The sequence below is a fragment of the Galendromus occidentalis genome, unplaced genomic scaffold (genome assembly GCF_000255335.2).
Source record: "Galendromus occidentalis unplaced genomic scaffold, Mocc_1.1 scf7180000077128, whole genome shotgun sequence".
Taxonomy (NCBI): Eukaryota; Metazoa; Arthropoda; class Arachnida; order Mesostigmata; family Phytoseiidae; genus Galendromus; species Galendromus occidentalis.
This window is the reverse complement of record NW_003805116.1, coordinates 239727-259633: the sequence shown is the minus strand read 5'-3', so window position 1 is coordinate 259633 and position 19907 is coordinate 239727. Positions and strand designations below refer to the sequence as shown.

The following is a 19907-nucleotide window of genomic DNA, read 5'->3' as shown; positions in this document are numbered from 1 at the left end:
AGTTTTACCACTGCAGTCCAGAACGGCCCTCTTGAAATACGACACACCTCATCGCGGGTCGGGAGCCGATCAGGCAGTCAAGATGATCTCACCTAGCACTCGATCCTTATCCAGATTTGCGATAAGAGTGTCACCCGTGAGGAAGAAACTTAATCCGCCGTCCTGTATTCGCCTGTCGTAATTAAATCGACAGTATCAATTGGAACCATCTCGACTAGAGGCAGATCCCAAGAAAAGATGCACAAGGTGGAGTGAAGATGGAAATATTCACTTCATGTCCTGTTCGTTCCCACCGCTGAGAACCAAACGGTGGAAAGTGAATCCCTCAGAATCTTTGAAATTGTCCGTGAGGAAATATCCAATCCCATCACGCAGGAAGAAAACTCCTGCGGTTCTGTATCGTTCGCTTTCCCACTTCAGCTTCAGTGCGACCTGTGTTCAAGAGGAAGTTCGCTCGCTCGGTGAGAGATATCCGCTTCCAATCACTTCCTCCCCGATCGGGAACGATGCCGAAACGATCCGAACCAGGTTCCGGAACGAGTTCGGTCGTGAACATACCCGTTGGACGTTCACCGTCGCAGCCTGCTCGAAATATCGAATTATTCGGATTCCGGTTCTGAATGGAGCTTTGCTCGCAATAGCGCCCTTGCACCACGGTTGGTAGGGGTCGAGAGTGCGTCGAGTTGTCGGCTCGTGCGTCTCGATTTCGGTAGCGGCAGATGTCGGCGCTTCCCTCGAGAAATATTTGGCGAAGATGCCGAGAACCAATATGAAGAACAAAGAGAGCACTCCAAGAATGAGACAGCACCTGCGACAAAGCGTGAGGTCTGTTGTACGAACGTCCACGATGGTATGGAGTATAGATTCTCACCGAAGAATCATAGAAGGGACCAACTCTGTAATCTTCGCAGTGGGACCCGACTTGACGGTTCCAACCACTAAGTGACGCGGATATCCCTCGAAAGTAGTGGAAAAATCCTCGTCGTTTGACGTGCTGGTAGCGTCCGTTGCGATATCGTCTCCAGTGATGAGGGATTTGGTAGCAGAGAACAAACCTGCAAAGTTGGCCGATTCGAATTAAGCTCGGACATTGGGAGAACGGATCGAGTCTGGACAGAAACGATTGAATAAGAGGAAAAGATCTTAACTAACTTTTCGGGTCCTCGGTGGCCATTGAAGTTCCCCCATCGGAGAATATGGAGCGGGTTTGAGGAAGATCTCCCATTTGCATTCCTGGAGGAGACAGTTGAGCGGATGATATCGGAAGCTGCTTATTGTCACCTTAAGCGGCGGGAAAGTTCATGATTCATACCTTTACTCGCGACCTTCTGGGCTCCTACAGCCATCCGAGCCTCGCCGGGAAGTACGGACTGGATGCGGCCTTCATCTCCTGGGGGGAGGGAGGAAGAGAATCACATACAGGAATTCGTCACAGCCTCCGACAAAACGCGTTCGCAATGCACAGAAGAATTCGTAACTGACGTTTCGCCGAACTTGCGCCTCCGCGACATTCTGCAATCCGAGCTCCGGTTCCAGGCGGCTCCTCGTCCGGAACGCATCTTTCCAAGCCTATACAACGGTACACTCGAGTGAGCAGTGTCGACTGCATGAGACCGGGCGTCGAGCCTAGAGTGACAGGTTCTGAATTCTGCCGACCGAGATCGATCGCCTACGTATTTTTCGGTGCACGTGAGTCCCCTAGAAGGCGCGCATTTCGAAGAAAAGAGGAGAGCCTAAAAATACCAGCGCAGCGGTCTCTATCCTATGATTATAGGATAGAGGGACGCGGCATCGAGAGGATCGGGGAAACACTGACATTCGACTTGCTGACCATCTCCCTAAACATCATCGGATGCATATTATAACAACGATTCGAGTCTTGAAATGATTCCTAGATGTGGCCGCATACGACGCGGCGCGATGATCGCCCACTCTGAGTCTCGGCAAACCGCTCAAACTGGACAAGCCGGCAGGACGCGAATACTCGTTTGAGGAGCCGCTCCGGGAGGCTCGGGAAACGTTAGCGAGTGCATCGAAAAGACGTTCAGTTCTTCTCCCACTATAACAATATTGACGTGTAATCATACATCGGAAGCTGGAAATTCGTCAATCCTCACTAACCATCCGAATCCTTCGCATTCGTTGTCATCGGTGCAACGGGTGCCCCGGAATCTCGGGCGTCATATCGGCATCGAGCTTGGCTGCGTTCAACGGGTCGAGACAGAGTCTCCAGTCTCAATTACATCAGTCGGAGGATGCCATTGCGCCGTTGCGTCTTGCTTTCTTTGAAGCGCCTCCTAGCGAGAGGTCGGGATGAGGTGAAGCCGGAACTCTCCTCAGAGTCTATAAAGTCTAGACGAACAACGGTGGACAATCTGATTTGCTTGCTGCCGCTGCTGCGCGATCAGTTAAATGGAGCTCCTCATCTTTTAGGGTACTGCAGGCACTGGTCAATCGACCGAGCCAAGTACTTCGGGCCTTAATTTACCTCCGGAGGCAAGGCCTTCCCAGCACACCTTCATCAAACTCCAGCACTTGGCTCTTCACGGCATCGAATGCCCGACATCCCGGAGAACTCTCCGGCTCTGTACCCAACTAGGAGGAGAGTGCCCACCGGGCATCTGGGACGGTACCTCACGGAGCTAGGTATAGGTACCGGTGCAACCCTGGAGGATTCATCAACTTCTCAGATCAGAGGCAAATCATTAGAAGATGAATAGGTTTGATTCCTCCCTCCCCCAGCTGTATGATCATGACGAGTCAATATCCGATGATTGTGAGATGCCGTGTATTATAGCCCTTTTGTTCGGATTCTCATACGCAAGTAAGAAACGTCGCGACCCGCTCCGGGAGCGGAATTGATCAAGAAATAAGCAAACCAAAGATGGAGACCCTGGACATGCCTTGTAAATCAGATCGAACTCTTCATCTACATATGAGCTTGATCCGAACGAACGATGCCTTGCCGTGATTCTCACCATGTTCTCCATGATAATTTTTATTCACAATCGAAGTCGAGAATAGTATTTGTCGTTCCTCCGAGCAGTTCTTGTAGACGTGACCAGATGTCATTTCCTGATAATCCGCCTCGCTCCGTTCGAAATATTCGTCGACGCACATCGCGCTCCGCCCCAACAGCGCTCGGTACACTCTACAACGAACCTGATAAAAATCCATGCCTTTCGGAAGTTCTCGGAACAAAGTGATTGATTGCACTTCTATACAAAACGGCCTCGTGGTCTGACAACCTACATATATGTATGTTCAACGACGGAGTGTGAATCGCCGGTAATGGGGAAGCTTGGAGATATACAAACGATTATCTTTTCTCACTTCAACAAGGGCAGGTAGAAAAAACCGCGGCAAAATGGCCCCGCGGATTCAGAGAGATCGCCAGCGACAGTTCCGGAGCGCTCGCTGCTCTTCCGCTCACTTCAAGTAACTCTTATAAATAAAGTTGCTCCGCATCCAGTGCTTATCACTCTCTAACATAAATAGCATGTCCTTCATGTTCACGCGCTTGATCCGTGGTCGGAGAACTTTAGCGCCGCCCGGTCCCGAGGCCCCCAGGCCTCCGTCCAAACGCGGCTTCTTCCGGATACCGATGGCCTGGAGCGCGGTGTTGTTCGCTTCCCGTTGTCTCATTTCCTCCATTTCAGCTTTTTGCATCTATAAACGAAGAGATTCAAGTTAGAGAATTCTTGTGAGTCGATTCCTCGTCAGAGATGGAGGTATCCGGATGATCATTTTCTCCGTGAATCGATGTTACGGGAGGTCAACGTTCGCTGTGATTCCCATCGTTCAACAAACCTCTTTGGCTCGTTGTTTCAATTTCTGCTGCTCTGGATCTTCGACTTTACTTCGAGACTTCGCCACTCGTATGAGTAACTCTCGTTCGTGCTCTTCGTGGCGTTTCTTCTCCAATTTGTCGAGCTCGTCCAGAAATCGGAGCTGAGATCGGACATCGCTGGTGGGTTCGAATTTCGCTGGTTCGGCCTTGAACGCCGGGGGCTCAGCTCGGTGCTCACTGATTATATTCAATCGCTCGATGTAACCCTTCAATTTTTCTTGAACCGCATGGGACATGAGTTTGATGACGTCGGAGTCGACCGAATCCAGACCGTGCTTCTTCGCGATCACATGGATTCGCTTCTCGAGAGCCGAGCTATTCAGGAAAACGTCGTCACCGCAGCTCCTTGTCGCTCCGACGATGTCACTGCTCGCCAGAATTCGTTGACTTTCCTCCTGGAGATTCACACCACCCATCGCTGCGACGTCGTTGATGTCGTCGTCCTCGCGCAGCGCCGAGCCGTATCGAACTTTTTCGTTCGGACCCGCGGTGACAACGCTCCGAATCACCTGAGGTTTCGGCGCGGCTCCAGGAGGTTTCTGCTGGACGACAGGCTTGGCGATGATGTCCTTCATTGGCTTGTTCGGCGTCGGCGCTTGGACAACGATGCTCTTCGTCATCCCGGTTGAGATCATGTGGCCAGTGTTCAGGATGGCTCTAGGTGAGGGCTGAAAGCGGAGACCGATGCTTTGTCGTCGTTCCACTTTGCCCGAACATTTCGAGATCATGTTCGTGAAATTCGTCGTGCTCGTCACATCGGACGAGTCGGACGCTATCGAAGTCATTCGCGGCGGAGAAGCATAAAGCTTCAAGCAGCAAAACCTACCGTTACGGTGACCATCCGGGTGGGATGGAGAAGTCGGACGGTAGTCGTGGGAGCGGAGCGAATGATGGCTTGAGGAACCCCTGGTTGACCTATCGTCAACGATCCTGGAGGCGGTGGGCGAACTCCGTCTATCGAAAGCTCTTTCGTCATGAGAGACTGTCGCAGATGCGGAAGACTTTTCTGAAATGTCAGAAAGTGTTGTCAGGGAAACCCGGAAGTCTTTCGTCATGGTATGCAGGTTTGCTTCTCATTCCCTAAGATGGCCGAAATCAAAGATGGGGTGCGAATTGAGACGAACCTTCAAGAAAGGCACCAGACAAGGCTGCGGAGACGAATTCAGTTCCCGCTGCAGCTGCGTGGTGAAGTCTTCCGGCGGTATGTTACCGTCGATGAGACCTTGGATGAGAGCTGTTCGGGAAATCATCACCAAAATATTAGACTATGCAGAACCGAGGAACAATATCCTGAGCCTCGTCATATCTGAGTGATTTTTGGATCAAGGTCCCGCGAGGCTCATGGGGAGAAAGTCCGGACTGCGATTGGATTGCATGACCCACCTTTGACGTTGGCCGCCGTCTGCTCTGGCTGATCGGACGCAAGCCTGATCAGAGTGGCTAAGAAGTTTTTGCACTTTTTCTTGGCTGTGTTCGGAGACATTTGGGATGCTGTGTTCTGAGTGCTTCCTGAATTCTGCACGTTACCGGAATGACTTGTTTGTACCGTGAGAGGTTTGACAGGAGGAGCGGCCATCGTTGTCCCAGGCTGCATGACAACCTGACCCGAAGACGTCGGATGGATAACGACCTGAGGCGTACGAGAATAACTTAGATAACATCGGAGGACCTTTCTCCCATCGAACAACTCGGGCGGGGGGAAGCCCGAACGGATGGGACCGGAATATTCCTCGCGACCCATCAAGAGTTTCTTAGAGAAGAGAGTCGGAGCTGGAGAGTTCCCAAAAATAGTAAATAAAAGCAGTTCTCCAGCAGCGAGATCGAGGATTCCGATGGCCCATCCTGGAGCTTAACTGCTTTTTCTTTCCCGATCTACGCGAAGAATCTACACGCACACGGACTCGAGCCTGAACATATTGAAGAGATTAGGTATACAAACAATATCTCGAAACGATATTTCGGTGCTGCTTGAGAGTGCGATGGGAATCGAAGTTTACTTTTGGGTTTTTCGCAGACTGAGCACAACAACGCCATGAGATACGATTTTGATCATGCGAGCCGATCAGCGAGGTGTAGATCTCGACCAATTAGAGCGTTGAATTCTTGAATTATTTTAGAGGTTCGCGGCAAATCCTATCATTCGCTTTTATCTTGAGCGCAACTTCCAGTCATAACTTGGATACTGATATTTCGAGAGGGGATACGGGAAAGCGACGTAGATACAACTGGGAGATCGAGCATACGGGGAAACCAAGAACAAACACACGAGAGGTTCGAGAGAATTCGTGCAAGCTAGCAAGCGTGAGTGCTCTACTTTTCTATGTGGGTACTCAGGAGGGGGCGGGGCAGAAAGACGGCAGCAGGATGGGGGATCGAGTCGCTCTAGGAGCGATCGGGGTCCGGGGAGGATGTGGGCAAGAATTGCAAGACACGAACTCAAGAAAGACGTTTAACGGCAGAATCTGTCGTCAGCGGAGTCTGGGCACGGATTTTTGTCATCCGTTCGCATTCTTTGTTCTCGCAGTCGCGGCTCAGTTGCAGCAGCCGCCGCCTAAGAAGAAGATGTCGTCGCCTACCTGCGGTGTGCCAGGCCTTTTGGCAACAGCTGGCGTCGATACGGGAATCGTGAGTCGTGGCTGGCCAATGTTAGCCATGTTCACCAACTGGAATTGACCCGACTGGTCGTGACGCATCAACAGAGTGCCAGGACGAAGCTGGACGCTCTGTTGAAAGGTGATGTTCTGCAAGGAGGCCATCGGGACATACAGTGTCACTCGGGGTCACTCAAAGGTCCCCCGCTGAACACGCTCGCGATGACGAGGCTCCGGACGACGGCGACGAATTGATAGAGAAATCAGAGTTTTCGATTTCGTTCGACTCCACTCGGTGCATCAAAAGATCGGGACCACTCAGTGAGCGAGAAAATTCAACCAGCGCGAACCGGGCAGGAAGTTCTCTGGGGACTCTACCACGACGGTCCACCAAGGCATAGAGAATTACAGAGAGGACGAGATAAGGAGTTTCTACACTGAATTCCGCAGGACTGCCTTTCTCCGTCGTGGTTGTCGTTGTTGATTCTGACGTTGCTGTTGTCGCTGTGGTTGTTGATGTAGATGTCGAAGGGGCAGCGGGGAAGGATCTTCAGAGTTCGAATCACCCAGGACAGCAGAGAGGACAGAGCTGGGACACGGAGACCAACACCCGGAAATCGAAAGATCGTACAAAAATGGGATGGGGATGGGAATGATCGATTGATTGATTGATCGGATGAGTGACTGACTCTAATTCTGATTGATTAAGCGATTGCTTCATAATTTTTTTCGCCGCAGCTCGATTGATTCAAGAGAGATCTTTGCAAGAGATCTTGGCTTATTGGCGACCCGACGGGGCGAGTGCGTCGAGCACCCTCACGACGCTGTGCGCGAGTTAAATCGTAGCGCTGTCGCATGTTGCTCCGGGAGGGCTCCCAGGGAGTCGAATCTTCCCCATTATCTGCTTTTCTTGAGATCAATCTGAGCGAACTGCTGAGTAAACGCGAAACCACAAAGCGAATACCACCACCCCGACTCACACAACCGCCACCATACGAACTCCACTAGACTCCAACGTCAAGCTTCGTCGACCGTTCCGGATTACCAAATGGGATTCTCGCTCCCACACCGCGTCTCGCCGCTGAATGTTCCGGGAATGATCTGCCGCGATATCCATGGAGTGTTCAGAGAGGGCCCCATTCATTTCCGGTAGGTGAAATCAAGTTGAAAAAGTGAACGCAACCGAAGTCTCAGCACCAGCTCCGAAGCATCGGAATGGAAAATCGATTTTCACTCTAAGCTCATGGGTTTTTTATGAGTTTTCCGTGAGCAGAATAGGATCGAATTCTTGAAAGGGAGGAGGGGGCGGCGCCGAGGAGCTCGCTGTTCCAACCTCGCAGTCGCCCCGCGCGGGGAACGGCTCCCGAGAGCCGAAATGACTCGGACGGGATTCCGTGCTACTCGGAACGTCACTGTTCACTAGAGCGGTCCCCGGAAGAAACTACAGCGATAGACGGACGAGGAGGTCTCGCCTCCTAGCGTTGCGGCAGCTTTCCTCCCAGGAGCTGAAACCCCAAATGGAAATGAACAAGGGGGAAAGTGAGGTTTTGTGAGAGAGAGAGAGCGAAGCGAAATCATCAATGACGACAATCATTGTAATTAGTGATGATTCGATAGAAGGAAGCGCGAGAAAATATGCAAGGGAGACACAGCTCGACCGATCGATCGACAAGTCGACGCTTAAAGTCAGCAGCCCGACTTCGATATTCTTGCTCGACTACATTGGTCTTTGAGTGAGTTGGTGAACAGATGGACGAACGAACGAGAAGCTCGACGTCAGAGCGAAGTGGGGGATTGTGGGTTGCGGTGGTGATGGTGGTGATCATGGTGGTGGTTGGGTTTTTGCGTATTGCTTGCTGCTGCCGTTGCGCGCATTGCATATATGCCAATTCAATTGCGGATAGCGGACAAAGACACCATTGCCACGGCGTCGTCCTCGTCGTTAGCGGATTCGAGTCGACCGGAGCGAGCGATCGCTCTATCCAGCGATAGCGACTCGAACGCTCGGACAAGTTGACAATTAATGGCGACAACGACAGTAGTGAATGATTGAGATTGGTGTTGGCAACGGTGAACCCAGTTACAAGTTCTTACGCTACTTACGTCCTCTCTGCGATGTCCCTGGAAGGCCGACGGAGGTGGGCGTTCACGAATTAACATCCGATTCATTGTCGACGGCGACGATGGGGGAGGGTGCGGTTGCGGAGGAGGTCCCATCATGCGTACACCTGCCGCGGGTCCACCGCCGCTACCGACAACTGGATGGCCCCCGGTATTGTACATGGACGTCATCGGCATCCCCACTACGTGGTCGTCCCACGAGGGACCGTTTTGCCTCATCGGCAAACGATTGTTATTCATATGGGTCTGTTGTTGATGCTGTTGCTGTGATGACGAGGCTGTCGGCATCATATTGTACGGACTAGAGTTGTTGGAACGAGACCAGTGACTAGATGGATGAGGTATGTAAGCACCATTTCTTTGGTATAAACTGTGCTGTTGCTGCTGCTGCTGCTGCTGATGTTGATGCTGACTCACAGCAGCCATTTGAGAACCAGGATACTGATGGTGCTGCACCGGGAATCGGTAGTACTGACTAGGATGCTGAGTAGGTCGATGACTGATTTGAGCCGGGTGAGAGTAATACAAATGCTGTTGTTGTTGTTGCTGTTGGTGCTGCTGCTGTTGTTGCTGTTGTTGTTGATGTTGCAGCTGCATGTGGTTCGATATCGGCACAACGCGCTGCTGCTGCTGCTGATGCAGGTGGTGATGTTGCTGGACAGGATGCATCGAAGCGGCAGCCACCATCGAATGAGGCGTTATTATCCGCGTCTGCTGCTGCAGACGAAGTCGAACCATTGAAATCGATAACGATTAACTCCGTTCATATATCGCTCAACATTCTTTTCTTCTCGGTTTGATCTTGAAGGAGTCGTCCGGAGCATGTGAACAACTCGTCATCGCGTTCATGTTCAGTTTTTTTTTACGGGGATGATAAATATTCAATGATACGAATGGGTATATAGGTGAGTATAGTTCATGATATAGGAAAGAGATTATAGTGCGTTCGATTTTATATTATTTGATTGCCTGCATACCGAAGTGCGAATGACTTGTGGACTGGTCGCCATCCTGATGGGCTGCGAGAGGATCACTCTCGGTCCGGCGGGTTTGATGTTTCTCTGCACGTTGACGAGTTGAAGCCCAGTCGGCTGGGTCTGTTTCTCGCTCTCGGGTCGAACCTGTACGTGGATCTGGGGGAGAATCAATATTGTAGTTCTTCTGCGGGTATTGCTCACAAATGTATCAATGCTGGAGACTCGAGGACGACTAGACGCGTGGTACAGGGCGCGAGTTCTACATAAAAACTATATCCCCATATCCCGCGATGGTGAACGATTGATGCGAGTTCGGTGAGAAAGAGAGCGGAAAAGTGACCAGGCGTTCGGGATCGACTGGGTCACGTGACACAGTTTCTCGCATTGAATTTTTTTATCGATTAATATCGATCCTTCCAAGAAAGCGGAGTCGATGCACGGAGGGACTGTTTGAGCGTCCTCTATCCGCTCGGCGTGTCCGCGTGTCCAACAGCTCGACCGTCGATTTGTTCCGACACTCATTCGATACAGCACGATATAGGATTCGTCGACGGAATAGATCAGCCGGCGGCAATGTCGGCGATCTTGGGCATGAGGAGCTCGGAAACAGGGACTTGGGCATCATCTGAGTACACAAGGATGATGGCTGGCAAGGGAGCCTGCTGCTGCCAACACGGAAGCCTCTTATCCTCACAGAATAGCCGCTATTTGAGATTACGCCAAACAAAAGACCTTACCGACAGCCTACGAGTCTGGCTAATTCGGTCCTTTCGGTCGGCGCATTCGGGACAACGGTGGACGATTTAACGACTCTGACTCCCCAGACATGGAATTCGGGCGTGCGGAGACAGTTCAGCACTCGCATCAATTACAATTTAGAGAACTTGGTTTGCGCCTCCCAGTCGAGATATAGGACATGTAAAATTCGCCAAAAATGGTCGGTCGAACATTGGGCGCGCTTCGCATTTTCAGAAGACTTGGATGTAGGTGGACGGCACGAGGATACGCAAGCAGGGGCCACAAGAAAACGACCCAAAGCGGGAATTGCGCGCGAATCCTCCACGAAATGCACGATTCTACGAGCCAAATCCACGAAGTCCGTAAATCCTGACGACACCCGAACTGTTTGCCATGAACTCACAAGTCTTATTGAAGCACTCGCTGGAAACGCATCCCGGGAATATACGCGAAAATCCTCGATTCGGTTCTCGCTCCCCGAAGGCCCGTCCGGTGTTCGTTCGAATGAAGGTGCGAGGGATTTGCTCTAGAGCCCGCCATGTTCCCTTTCTCTCAACAGTCTGGCGAGCGGAACCGTCGCCTCCTAAGCTTGCTGCCCTAGCCTGCACACCACCGGCATGCCTGTTTTCCATCCTATCCAAGGGTCTGCGTGTCGCTCACGCGAACAGACCTGTTGCGGGGAAAGCGCAGCAACGGAAGAACTCCGAAGGAAAATATCGACAAAGAGATAAACGAGCCGATCGACCCTCACACGACGGAGACCGGGAAAGTCAAAAACACCGGTAGAGAAGCCCGTGGCGGAGAATCACATTTCAGCTCAGGTGGAACACGTCACACGTGACGAGATTCGAAATTTACTCTACTCTTCGGAGTTTTTTTTTTCTGGGTTCGAGAAGTGCTCTCCGGCGATTGGCGCTACGCTCGTCAAACTGTGCCTTTGAAAGTTTTGTCGGTCGTTACTAGGCCAAGCGAATCCGATTTTTGGTTTCTACTACAACGGAAACTCCGTTCACAGTGCGACGCTCTTGCGAGCGCGATATTCGAATCGATATTGGGTCCTCTCACCAGAGAGAGAAACTGAACTAACTTCCGTCGCCCAGATTTCGACCGTCGGATACTCAGCTGAATCACGAAGTGATCATGGGATGAGATAGTGGCTCACACTAGCGAGGCGGGCCCAGTATCCTCGAACTCTCTGCTGACACAGGGCCCGCGTTTCGAGCCGCAATGATTTCTCAATAATCACCTCGCACTGTGAACCCCCCTATGGAAGTCTCCCAATCGAGATAATGATCCAGACTCTGAAGTACCTGAGGTTTTTGCACGACGATCGGTGACTGCTGAGATGCAACATTTGCGAGGTTGTGCATGGCGCTCAGCTGCTGTTGACCGCCAGCTGTTACCGGGACTGCGGACACGGTCTGCATTTGTTGAGCGGTCGTTATAACTGCACCGGTAGATGTCGTGATGGCCGAGGTGGTAGCGACTTGGAAATGCTGAGCAGGGGCGACAATTGTGGTTTGCTGCTGCTGTTGTTGTTGTCCTTGCGGCGGCAACGGTTGTTGTGGCGCTTGCTGCTGCTGAGCTTGCTGCTGCGGTGGCTGAAACTGAGCCGTTCCAATCGATGCCTGGGTCGGATCATCGCAGAGTTGTGACTCGAGAGATCCTTTCAACGCGTTGACGACCGATTCGTCGACATCGGTACTCAGCATATCTTCCAAGGAAGCTTGTGTTCCATTGCCTGCTGCACCCGACGCCATCTCCGCCCTCTACTGAAATAAACAAGCTTACTGATGAAGACAGAGCACGGCTCCGGGCTCCGTAGGGGGCGCTGGAGTCGTCCCGGACTCGATCCTGATTTCATATTTCGTTTCGTTGCTCCCGATCACACCACGAAATCCTTGCCGGAATTCGCTCGCCTCCGATGCCGACTGCGACATGTAAATTAGAGAAGAATCCGCGATATTCCGCTTCGATTTGTCGATGAGTCTTGATCGGCGCGCGCGGCGGGAATTTTTCAATTTGGCGGCGGAGAGGCACTCTCGCCGCGGTGTGTGGTGCTCCTCTGCACCGATTTCTCTTTTGTGAGTTATCGCAGTCGCTCGCCGAGACGTTGACCAACGGAAGTGGCGAGGCAACCGAGTAGTTTGTACGCATCTCATCGCTTCACCGCGGTCACGGGATTGCTAAACACGACGTAGAACGTCAATGGAATCCGCCCGTAAGTACTCCTGTCTATTCTTATTGCGTTCGAATTGTGAGGGTCCGACCCGCGAACTTCGGACTTTTCGAACCTCTGCGGTCTCGCTTGGTCTGGTCCCTCTCCGGATCTTGACGCGACTCGGATTTTCCGGAAGGAGGATCTCTGACGACTCTGCTATCGAGTCGTTCCCGACGGATCGATACGCATTTCGGCGGATACTCTGGCGCTAGTCTCTATGGCAGGCCCTCGCTGTCAGCTGAGGCGGGAACTTGTGGCGCGGGGAACCTACGGACGGAAGAGATATGTCGATTCACTATTCTCGATCATTTCTTCCTTAGGTGAGAGCGGAGGCGCGGTCAGGAGCTCAGAGTCGAGCTCGGACCGAAAAGGTATCTTCCGAGAAGGCGAGCGTGTGCTATGCTACGAACCAGATCCGACGCGCTTGCGGGTTCTCTACGACGCGAAAATTCTCAGAACGACACGTCGTAACAAGCGCATGGAGTATTTCATCCATTTTCTCGGTTGGAGTTCCTCGTGGGATCGTTACATCTCGGCGGATTACCTTCTACATGACACAGAAGCCAACCGGAAACTACAAAACGAGCTCAACACAGAAGCCAAAAAACTGTTGACCAAAAAAAAACGAAAACAAAACGGGAGCTCATCGATTGTCAGTGAAAGTTCGAGAGACAGCTCCGAGGACGAGAGCGAAGATGAGGCGCAGTGTGAGAGCTTCCCGATGGCTCTGCCGGAAAACCTCTTGGAGAGATTGACCGCCGATCGCGATGCGATCAAAGCAGGGAAACTGCACAAACTCCCCTGCAGTCAGGACATAGTCTCGATACTCGAGAACTATGCCCACCACTACGCTTTCCAGGTTCGGTTTGTCCGTTCTTGCGAATCGCCCAAGAGACCCCGGCTCGGTGGAGATACGAATTGTCAACGGAGAACTAGCATAGAGCTGTGTAAAGAGACGGTAGACGGTCTCCGGATTCTGTTCAACAATCTATGCGGTCTGATACTCCTCTACGATGAGGAACAGGAACAGTTCAACTCGTTGGACAACATTGTCATACACAAAGATCAGCAGGAGCAGAAGAAAAGTCGCCAGACCCGCGAATTGGACCTGTTGCTCGCCCAGCTCGAGGACAGTTTTATCGCGAATAAAATCCCTCAAGCCTGGGATAACGAGACCCACCGCGGCAGGTCCCTCCGGATATCCACCCAGCACGCTTCAATAGCTTCGGGAACCTTGAAACGTGACGCCGACGACAGCGATAGCGCCACCATAACGTCGTGGACCACCACGATCACTTCACCCGCTACGTCCGTGTTAGAAAGTGTCAAGAAATGGCGGATGGCCGAGGATCATCTATGCCCAGCGCAAATTTACGGAGCGATACACTTATTGAGACTGCTTCACCGAGTTCCTCACATCGTCCCTCACCTGAAGATGGCACAGCCGAAGGCCGATGCCCTGAGATACCATCTCGATCTCCTCATTAAATACATGAGAGACAACGAAAACATTTTTGAAGTCGACTACGAATGAATGGTCGATCACCTATTTTGTGATATTTTTAGACAGAAAGCATTCTAAGATTGAAGGGAGAAAGAATCCCCCCGGTTTGGTGTTCTACTCTGGGGATATACATACTGAGCTTTCGGGCTCGACAGTGAAGCCCGAACGCGTCATCCATATGTACATATGAGCTCAAAAAAAATACTCAACTCTGTCATTGTCTCGTTGAATGGACGAGAGTTTTTATTTGAGATTTAGCACTTGACTTCCGTGCGAAAGGAAATATTCTTCTCTCCGCAGTAATTCCAAAACATGTCTCTATATGGCTTATCTTCTCTCTGACTAAAATCAATGAATCTTGAGTCTGTTTCAAGAAACACCCCCGCTACGGTGACGAGAACCTCTTGAAGATTCAAGATCCGGACTAGAAGGGAAGTGCATCGTTCTCTGTCTTCTGAGATATCTTCCTCCGTGCCTAGCTCGTCGCCGTATGCCGTATCCCCATATAATGAGGGAAGATATGTGTGTATAAATATGAGCAAATCTGAACTCTCAGAGTTTCACTCAGTCATTTGCTATCGGCTTCTTGTGATCTTTGGAAAAACGCTCTATCCATACGTCTGAAGCTTATCAGATTTCCGTGAAAGTCAATATATAGAGTCGATTGATCATTTGCCCCATCGACTCTGAAGATACCGTGCGATTGATGTCACAGGTGAAGAGATTCTCCCGGGCCCGAAGCTGTGCCGCAGCCTTGTTAAGGTAGGCTCAAGAGCCCTTTGGCTTCAAACATCTTCTGTGTTAGGTCGTAAACTCGACCTGCGTTCGCGCCGACGCTGTTCAGTAGTCTACGGACATCCTTTTTATCGTCCTGAGCTTTTGTGAACATCGCGTCGACCGTAGGTAAAGCATACATCGCGAAAGACGCTCCCTGGAAAGAAGACCATGAACCCACTCAGTCAGAGTCGGCAGTGTCATATTATTAAGCCAGAAGACATCTCATGAATCAGTCCGGACCTGCTCATCCGAACTATATCACCTCAGAGGTCGCGGCAACACGGAGCACGATACGACGGAGACACCGAACTTTCGTGGCTCCATGGAACGTTCGTCCTCAATGAATCCGTCATAACATACGGATACACAGCCTCTGCCAGGGACATACTGTACGTATTTCTCAGGAGTCTGGCGACGGCGCGTTCCCAGGCACCCCCTCGCCTCCTCCATTGAAAATTGCGTTCGCCCCACACAACCATAAGAAATGAGCGAAACCGAATTCGAACGGTGGTGGCGCCCATCGAGACAGGACGCCGGCAATTGTGTGAATCGGTGAGCGCAAACGGGGAGATCCAGACCATGAAACGAATCACTGATCAATCACGATGATTCTTTCTCTCGGCACCTAAATGAGCTGTTTCCTCGTGAGATTCATACAAACCTTTCTCACTAAGTAGCCATGATATTTCGCCAGAGTTCGCTCGTAGCATTCTTGTGCCAGACTCGTCATTTTCTCTTCAAAATCCACGGTCGCGAGCTTCGCGAAGAACATCGAGACGAATTCCAACGCTCGGTGAAGTCGGAGCCAGGTTCTGCAACCCGAGGGCGGGTTCCTAATCTTTGTTGCCCCATTACTCAACTCGTATGAGATCATGCTTGCCAGAGAAGTGAAATGCTCGGCTGAAACATTGCAGTCATTAGGAAACTCGAATAAGTGCCTGGAAGAAATTTCGATATCAAGTTCCCCAGCAAAGCCTCATGCACACCGACCCGGATGGTTTGGCTCAGCCCGCGCTCCTTGACCACAGCTCTGCGGAGACGAGTAAGTCTCGAATACGAGACGAATAAGATCGAGAAACAAAGAAGCAGGTTCTTCCAAGAAACCCGATCCAACCAGGACACCTTTACGGCATCAACCGCTAAAGCTCGATTCAACACTGATCGCGACGGAGATTGGAAGTTTCTCTCGCTTAGAGTCGGCTACGCTTGGAACTCACCTACATCGTTGCGCGTTCGATAGTCTTCGAGAATTGTAATTTTGTCCTCTAAGTCGTTAGTGACGAAATTGAATATGGTTCCCATCTCTTTGAAGATTTTTAATATCTCCCGGTAGGCTGTCAGATAGGAATCGAGGAGTATGTCATCGCCGTCCATGCAACGCACAAGTTCCTCGTCAACCGTAGCGAGTCGGAACCCCATCTCGTCGTTGTTTTTGTTGTTGCTGGCAGACACTGGAGCAGCCACCTGACTAAAAGCGCACAACCCCAAAAAGATCAATCGTAGACTCATTCGATGAGCACGCATGGTTGTGGGTGGGTACCTTCACACAAAACTCTTCACTTCACAGGTGCAGCAGTAAGCGATAGGGGTAGTGGAAGCCAAATAATCTGCAGCAACGGTGATTTAACGATCAGTGGGAGCAGCAGTATCAGCGAGAGTGTAATATCAGTAGAGGAGTAGCAAGGAAAACACGCTGTTCTGATTCCAAGGATCGAATGACAAGCGTCCCGCCACCGAGCCACCCGTAACATCGTAACACACTTACGCTGAGAGCTGACGGGGGCCGGCGTGCTTGCTCGTCGCTGTTCTTCTTTTTCTTGATGTCACGGCCCGGCTACTGGAAGCTGCTCCGACGTCAACCGACGTTTAACGCCTGCGAGATTGTTTCCATACACTTCAATTTCCGGATGGCTTACGCTGCTGCTGCCGCAGCCGCCGCCGAATTCGATGGCGATGGCGATATCGATAGAACGATGAGCCAGCGTGTGAGCCAGAAGTTAGGGAGGAAGAGTGAAGAGCGAAGTCTGGTTTGCCGGAAAATATATGACTTGGCAAATAGACGGACGTACCGCGCGACTTGAGCCCTGCCACTGCTCGTTCGATTTGAGAAAGTGATGCTCGGATGAAACACACAGATCCTCCTGTTGCCCAGCTCCGGTATCGGGGTGCTGGCGAGCTTTCAGCGCTCTTACTTCACTTCCCTACCACCCCGTATTCTCACCGTCGTCACTGACATCGCTGGCAGCGGGAGCTTCAACGCTTCAACGTAGGAGCATCGTCTGCTATACCCAGTGGCAACGGAAGAGGAGAGGGAACCACATCTACAACATATACGTGCACCGGCTGCAAGTTTATTCAGCGCCTCCACCCACGACGGTTTAACTGGCTTGCTTCAGATTTTTCTCGCGAGCTCTGATTAGGCTGGCGATGTCTCTGACTCAAGCTCAGTTGAGCGAAACCTCAATCCACGCTCGGACAATGAAGGAATGAAGGCCCGAGAAAGTTCGCAGTCTACAGGTGTTCGTCCGACGACTTCATATGGAGAGGCTTGGCAGCGAAGTTCTGAATGGATGCGTTTGCTCCTCGCAGTCTCGTGTGGCTGAGTTGGTCTCATCGTCCTTCCGCTATTCCGATTGGAGAACATGCATCGGATCCGACAGCACAGAGTAGGAGGCCGAGGATCGACAGAAATTCTGTATGCGCACTCTTACGATTCGAGAAACAGCCTTAGCGTGCGATGCAAAGTGCCCGCGTCGGAGCTCCATATCGGCTCAGATCACGTGTCGAGTGTTGTTGTCTCTTCTCTTCTAGTTGACCCCGCATGTCTCTTCAGACCTCACAGGGATGCTTCTCGAGGCTCCCAGAAGAACCTCTCGCAGCGGAATCTTACCCCATCGTTCTCTCCTGAACACGAGCGTTCGCTCCGGAAGAGCCCCCCTCGGAAACCCCGTCTGATCATAGACGATATATTTAGGGATTTCGAGGAAGTCGTCAAGGGGCTAGCAGTATCACAATGTGAGATCCAGGAATATCCACTGCGATATGTATGGCTCCATTCTATCCAGAGAGCGTTCAAGGCCAAAGTCATATCATTACCAGTTACGTTCAACAACTGCAAGTTTCGAAAGACTACCTGGTCAGAGGAATAGGAGGCTGACGCGTCCAGCGCATTAGAGCTTGTAGAGGCCAACATAGAAATTGCGAATCCGATAATTCAAGAGGGGCAAAACTACGAGGCTGCATGTCGCACAACGAAGCACTCAAGCCTTGTTCCTGGGGAGAGGAGTCAAGAATGCCTGTTAGCTTTAGAAAAGCGGCGACTGAAGGATTCCATCTCGGCATGAGGGTCAGAATAGACTTCAGGGATTGCTGAGGATTCGGCACGATTAGCCCTACATTCGGAACGAGAGATGTGATGGAGGCCATTGTGCCTCAAGCCCATGCGAGCGTTCGCTATCAGGAGACCCGAAGCCTACCTCAGGATGTGAAGGTCTGTCGTTCTCCCCATTCTGACTCACGCGCCCCCAGCCTGGTCTCCTCGCTTCCGAAAAGATCTGAGGAGGCTCCAAGCCGCCCAGAACAGGCGAGTCACTGCGAGAGCTGGCTGTAAGGAGATGTCGCTGGAGTCGTTCGAGGACCGACTGCGACGCAACGACCTGAAGTGCCTCAGCAAACCCAAGAGGAATCCTGACCAATTCTCGGCTATCTTCAATCAACGAACACACGCCCCGGCACCGTCATCTCACCTAAAGCTACCGCCCGCAGTGAGAAGGTACGACATCTTTACTCGTGGAGGGTCATTGATGTGTACTCTGAGATGAAACATGGCTGTGATACTCGTACACTCACTTGTTGATCTGTCGGCTCGTCCCCTTAAGCGATCCTCATTAGATAATATAAACGAGCGTTCAAATCAGACAGTACGCCGGGATGTTCACCAGGAAATCGACAGGGCGGGACCTGCGGGCTCCGTAGAACCGGGCTCGGATACCGTAAGCACCCCTCTTGAGATGCTTTCATGAATCAAGGGCATTCATCGAGAGTTTCTCCGAATCTTGTTCCCTGACCCAAATCTGAGTCTTCATTCGAGTGGGGTGAGCTCGCGGAATCCCCGTCTAGCTAAGAGCAATAAGTCAAGGGACGGATGACCGAGAAAATCCAGTCGAGCTTGAAAAATCGGAGAGAGAAGACCAATGCGACTTGCGCGCAAGTCGCGAGACGGTTATACATGCATATGCGAGTGCTTCCGCGTACCTCCACGCTGCAGCTAGGCTCAAAAAAAGCTGGGATGCCGACCTTGTGCTTGGTGAATTCTCGACCTTCACCATTACCCTTTCTCGGAACTTGATTAGTGGGGCAGTGCGCTCCATGATATGCATACTTTCATGCATAAATGCATATATCGATGGTCTCGGCAGTTCTATGCATATTTCGGGGTTTTCAGACTTTTCGCGCGTGTTTCGTCATTTTCGGTACTTTTCTTCGTCGATTTCTGGATCACGGGATCAGCGTGAGCGCCAGCGAGATCGCGATATGGATGTTCAGGCATTATCGCCGATCACGGACCGATGTTTTAGTTGTCGACGAATGGCCGTTCGGTTCCGTTTCTGACACTGGTAGCGTTGCCGAACGTGCCTGTATCGACAACTCTCGGCGACCGCCATGCAATCCTTGCGCGTCGCTACGAAGGCGAACAGCCTTAAAGTAGTCAGGTCGGTCTGTACCTGTCAAAATCAGCTGGTCGCTCTTCCACCAGACGCTCTCGCCGCCGCCTCGAAATGTGTGACCGCCGCCGCGTCGGAATGTGTACGCACCGCCGCGCGCACGCGAACAGCTCCGGAGTGTAGCGTAAATGTTGTCGATAGCCTCCAAGTCTCGTGGATTCCGACCGGCAATCGATTCGTCGCTAGTTCAATCTTGTGGTGAGCTTCGAGTATCCTAGAAGTTACTCAATCCAGCGGGTACGGTTCCTCCGCATGGATCGAGTCAGTTCCCCGTTCGGAAATGCCGAAAGTCAAGCCATCATTCGCTGAATTGGTCGAAACCTGTGAAGGATATGTTTGCGTCCGACGTCGAGGTGATCTCAGTATGCTCGAAACGTTTTCACAATCCGTGCCAATTCACGATT

General features: G+C 51.6%; 4 protein-coding genes across 4 annotated transcripts; 1 reads left to right on the top strand and 3 right to left on the bottom strand.

Moving 5' to 3' along the window:
• Window positions 1–2976: 2976 nt before the first annotated feature.
• Taf4 (TBP-associated factor 4) lies at window positions 2977–5578 on the bottom strand. Its single transcript, XM_003741226.2, has 5 exons — window positions 5234–5578; window positions 4975–5084; window positions 4677–4856; window positions 3811–4518; window positions 2977–3669 (listed from the first exon to the last, which is right to left on the bottom strand). Exons 1-5 carry the CDS (start codon window positions 5442–5444, stop codon window positions 3430–3432), a joined length of 1449 nt encoding a protein of 482 aa, XP_003741274.1. The 5' UTR covers window positions 5445–5578; the 3' UTR covers window positions 2977–3429.
• Window positions 5579–6381: 803 nt separating this feature from the next.
• On the bottom strand, window positions 6382–12037 carry LOC108863938 (probable basic-leucine zipper transcription factor R). The gene is made up of 4 exons (XM_018638672.1): window positions 11588–12037; window positions 9540–9695; window positions 8545–9045; window positions 6382–6591 (listed from the first exon to the last, which is right to left on the bottom strand). The coding sequence occupies exons 1-4, from the start codon at window positions 12035–12037 to the stop codon at window positions 6382–6384; spliced, it is 1317 nt and encodes a 438-aa protein (XP_018494188.1).
• Window positions 12038–12107: 70 nt separating this feature from the next.
• msl-3 (male-specific lethal 3) lies at window positions 12108–14032 on the top strand. Its single transcript, XM_003741225.2, has 2 exons — window positions 12108–12498; window positions 12819–14032. The coding sequence occupies exons 1-2, from the start codon at window positions 12486–12488 to the stop codon at window positions 14030–14032; spliced, it is 1227 nt and encodes a 408-aa protein (XP_003741273.1). The 5' UTR covers window positions 12108–12485.
• A 180-nt stretch (window positions 14033–14212) lies between these two features.
• Window positions 14213–17037, bottom strand: LOC100907130 (ceramide-1-phosphate transfer protein). The gene is made up of 5 exons (XM_018638688.1): window positions 16849–17037; window positions 16545–16652; window positions 15997–16386; window positions 15441–15679; window positions 14213–14933 (listed from the first exon to the last, which is right to left on the bottom strand). The coding sequence occupies exons 3-5, from the start codon at window positions 16301–16303 to the stop codon at window positions 14760–14762; spliced, it is 720 nt and encodes a 239-aa protein (XP_018494204.1). The 5' UTR covers window positions 16304–16386; window positions 16545–16652; window positions 16849–17037; the 3' UTR covers window positions 14213–14759.
• Window positions 17038–19907: the final 2870 nt, after the last annotated feature.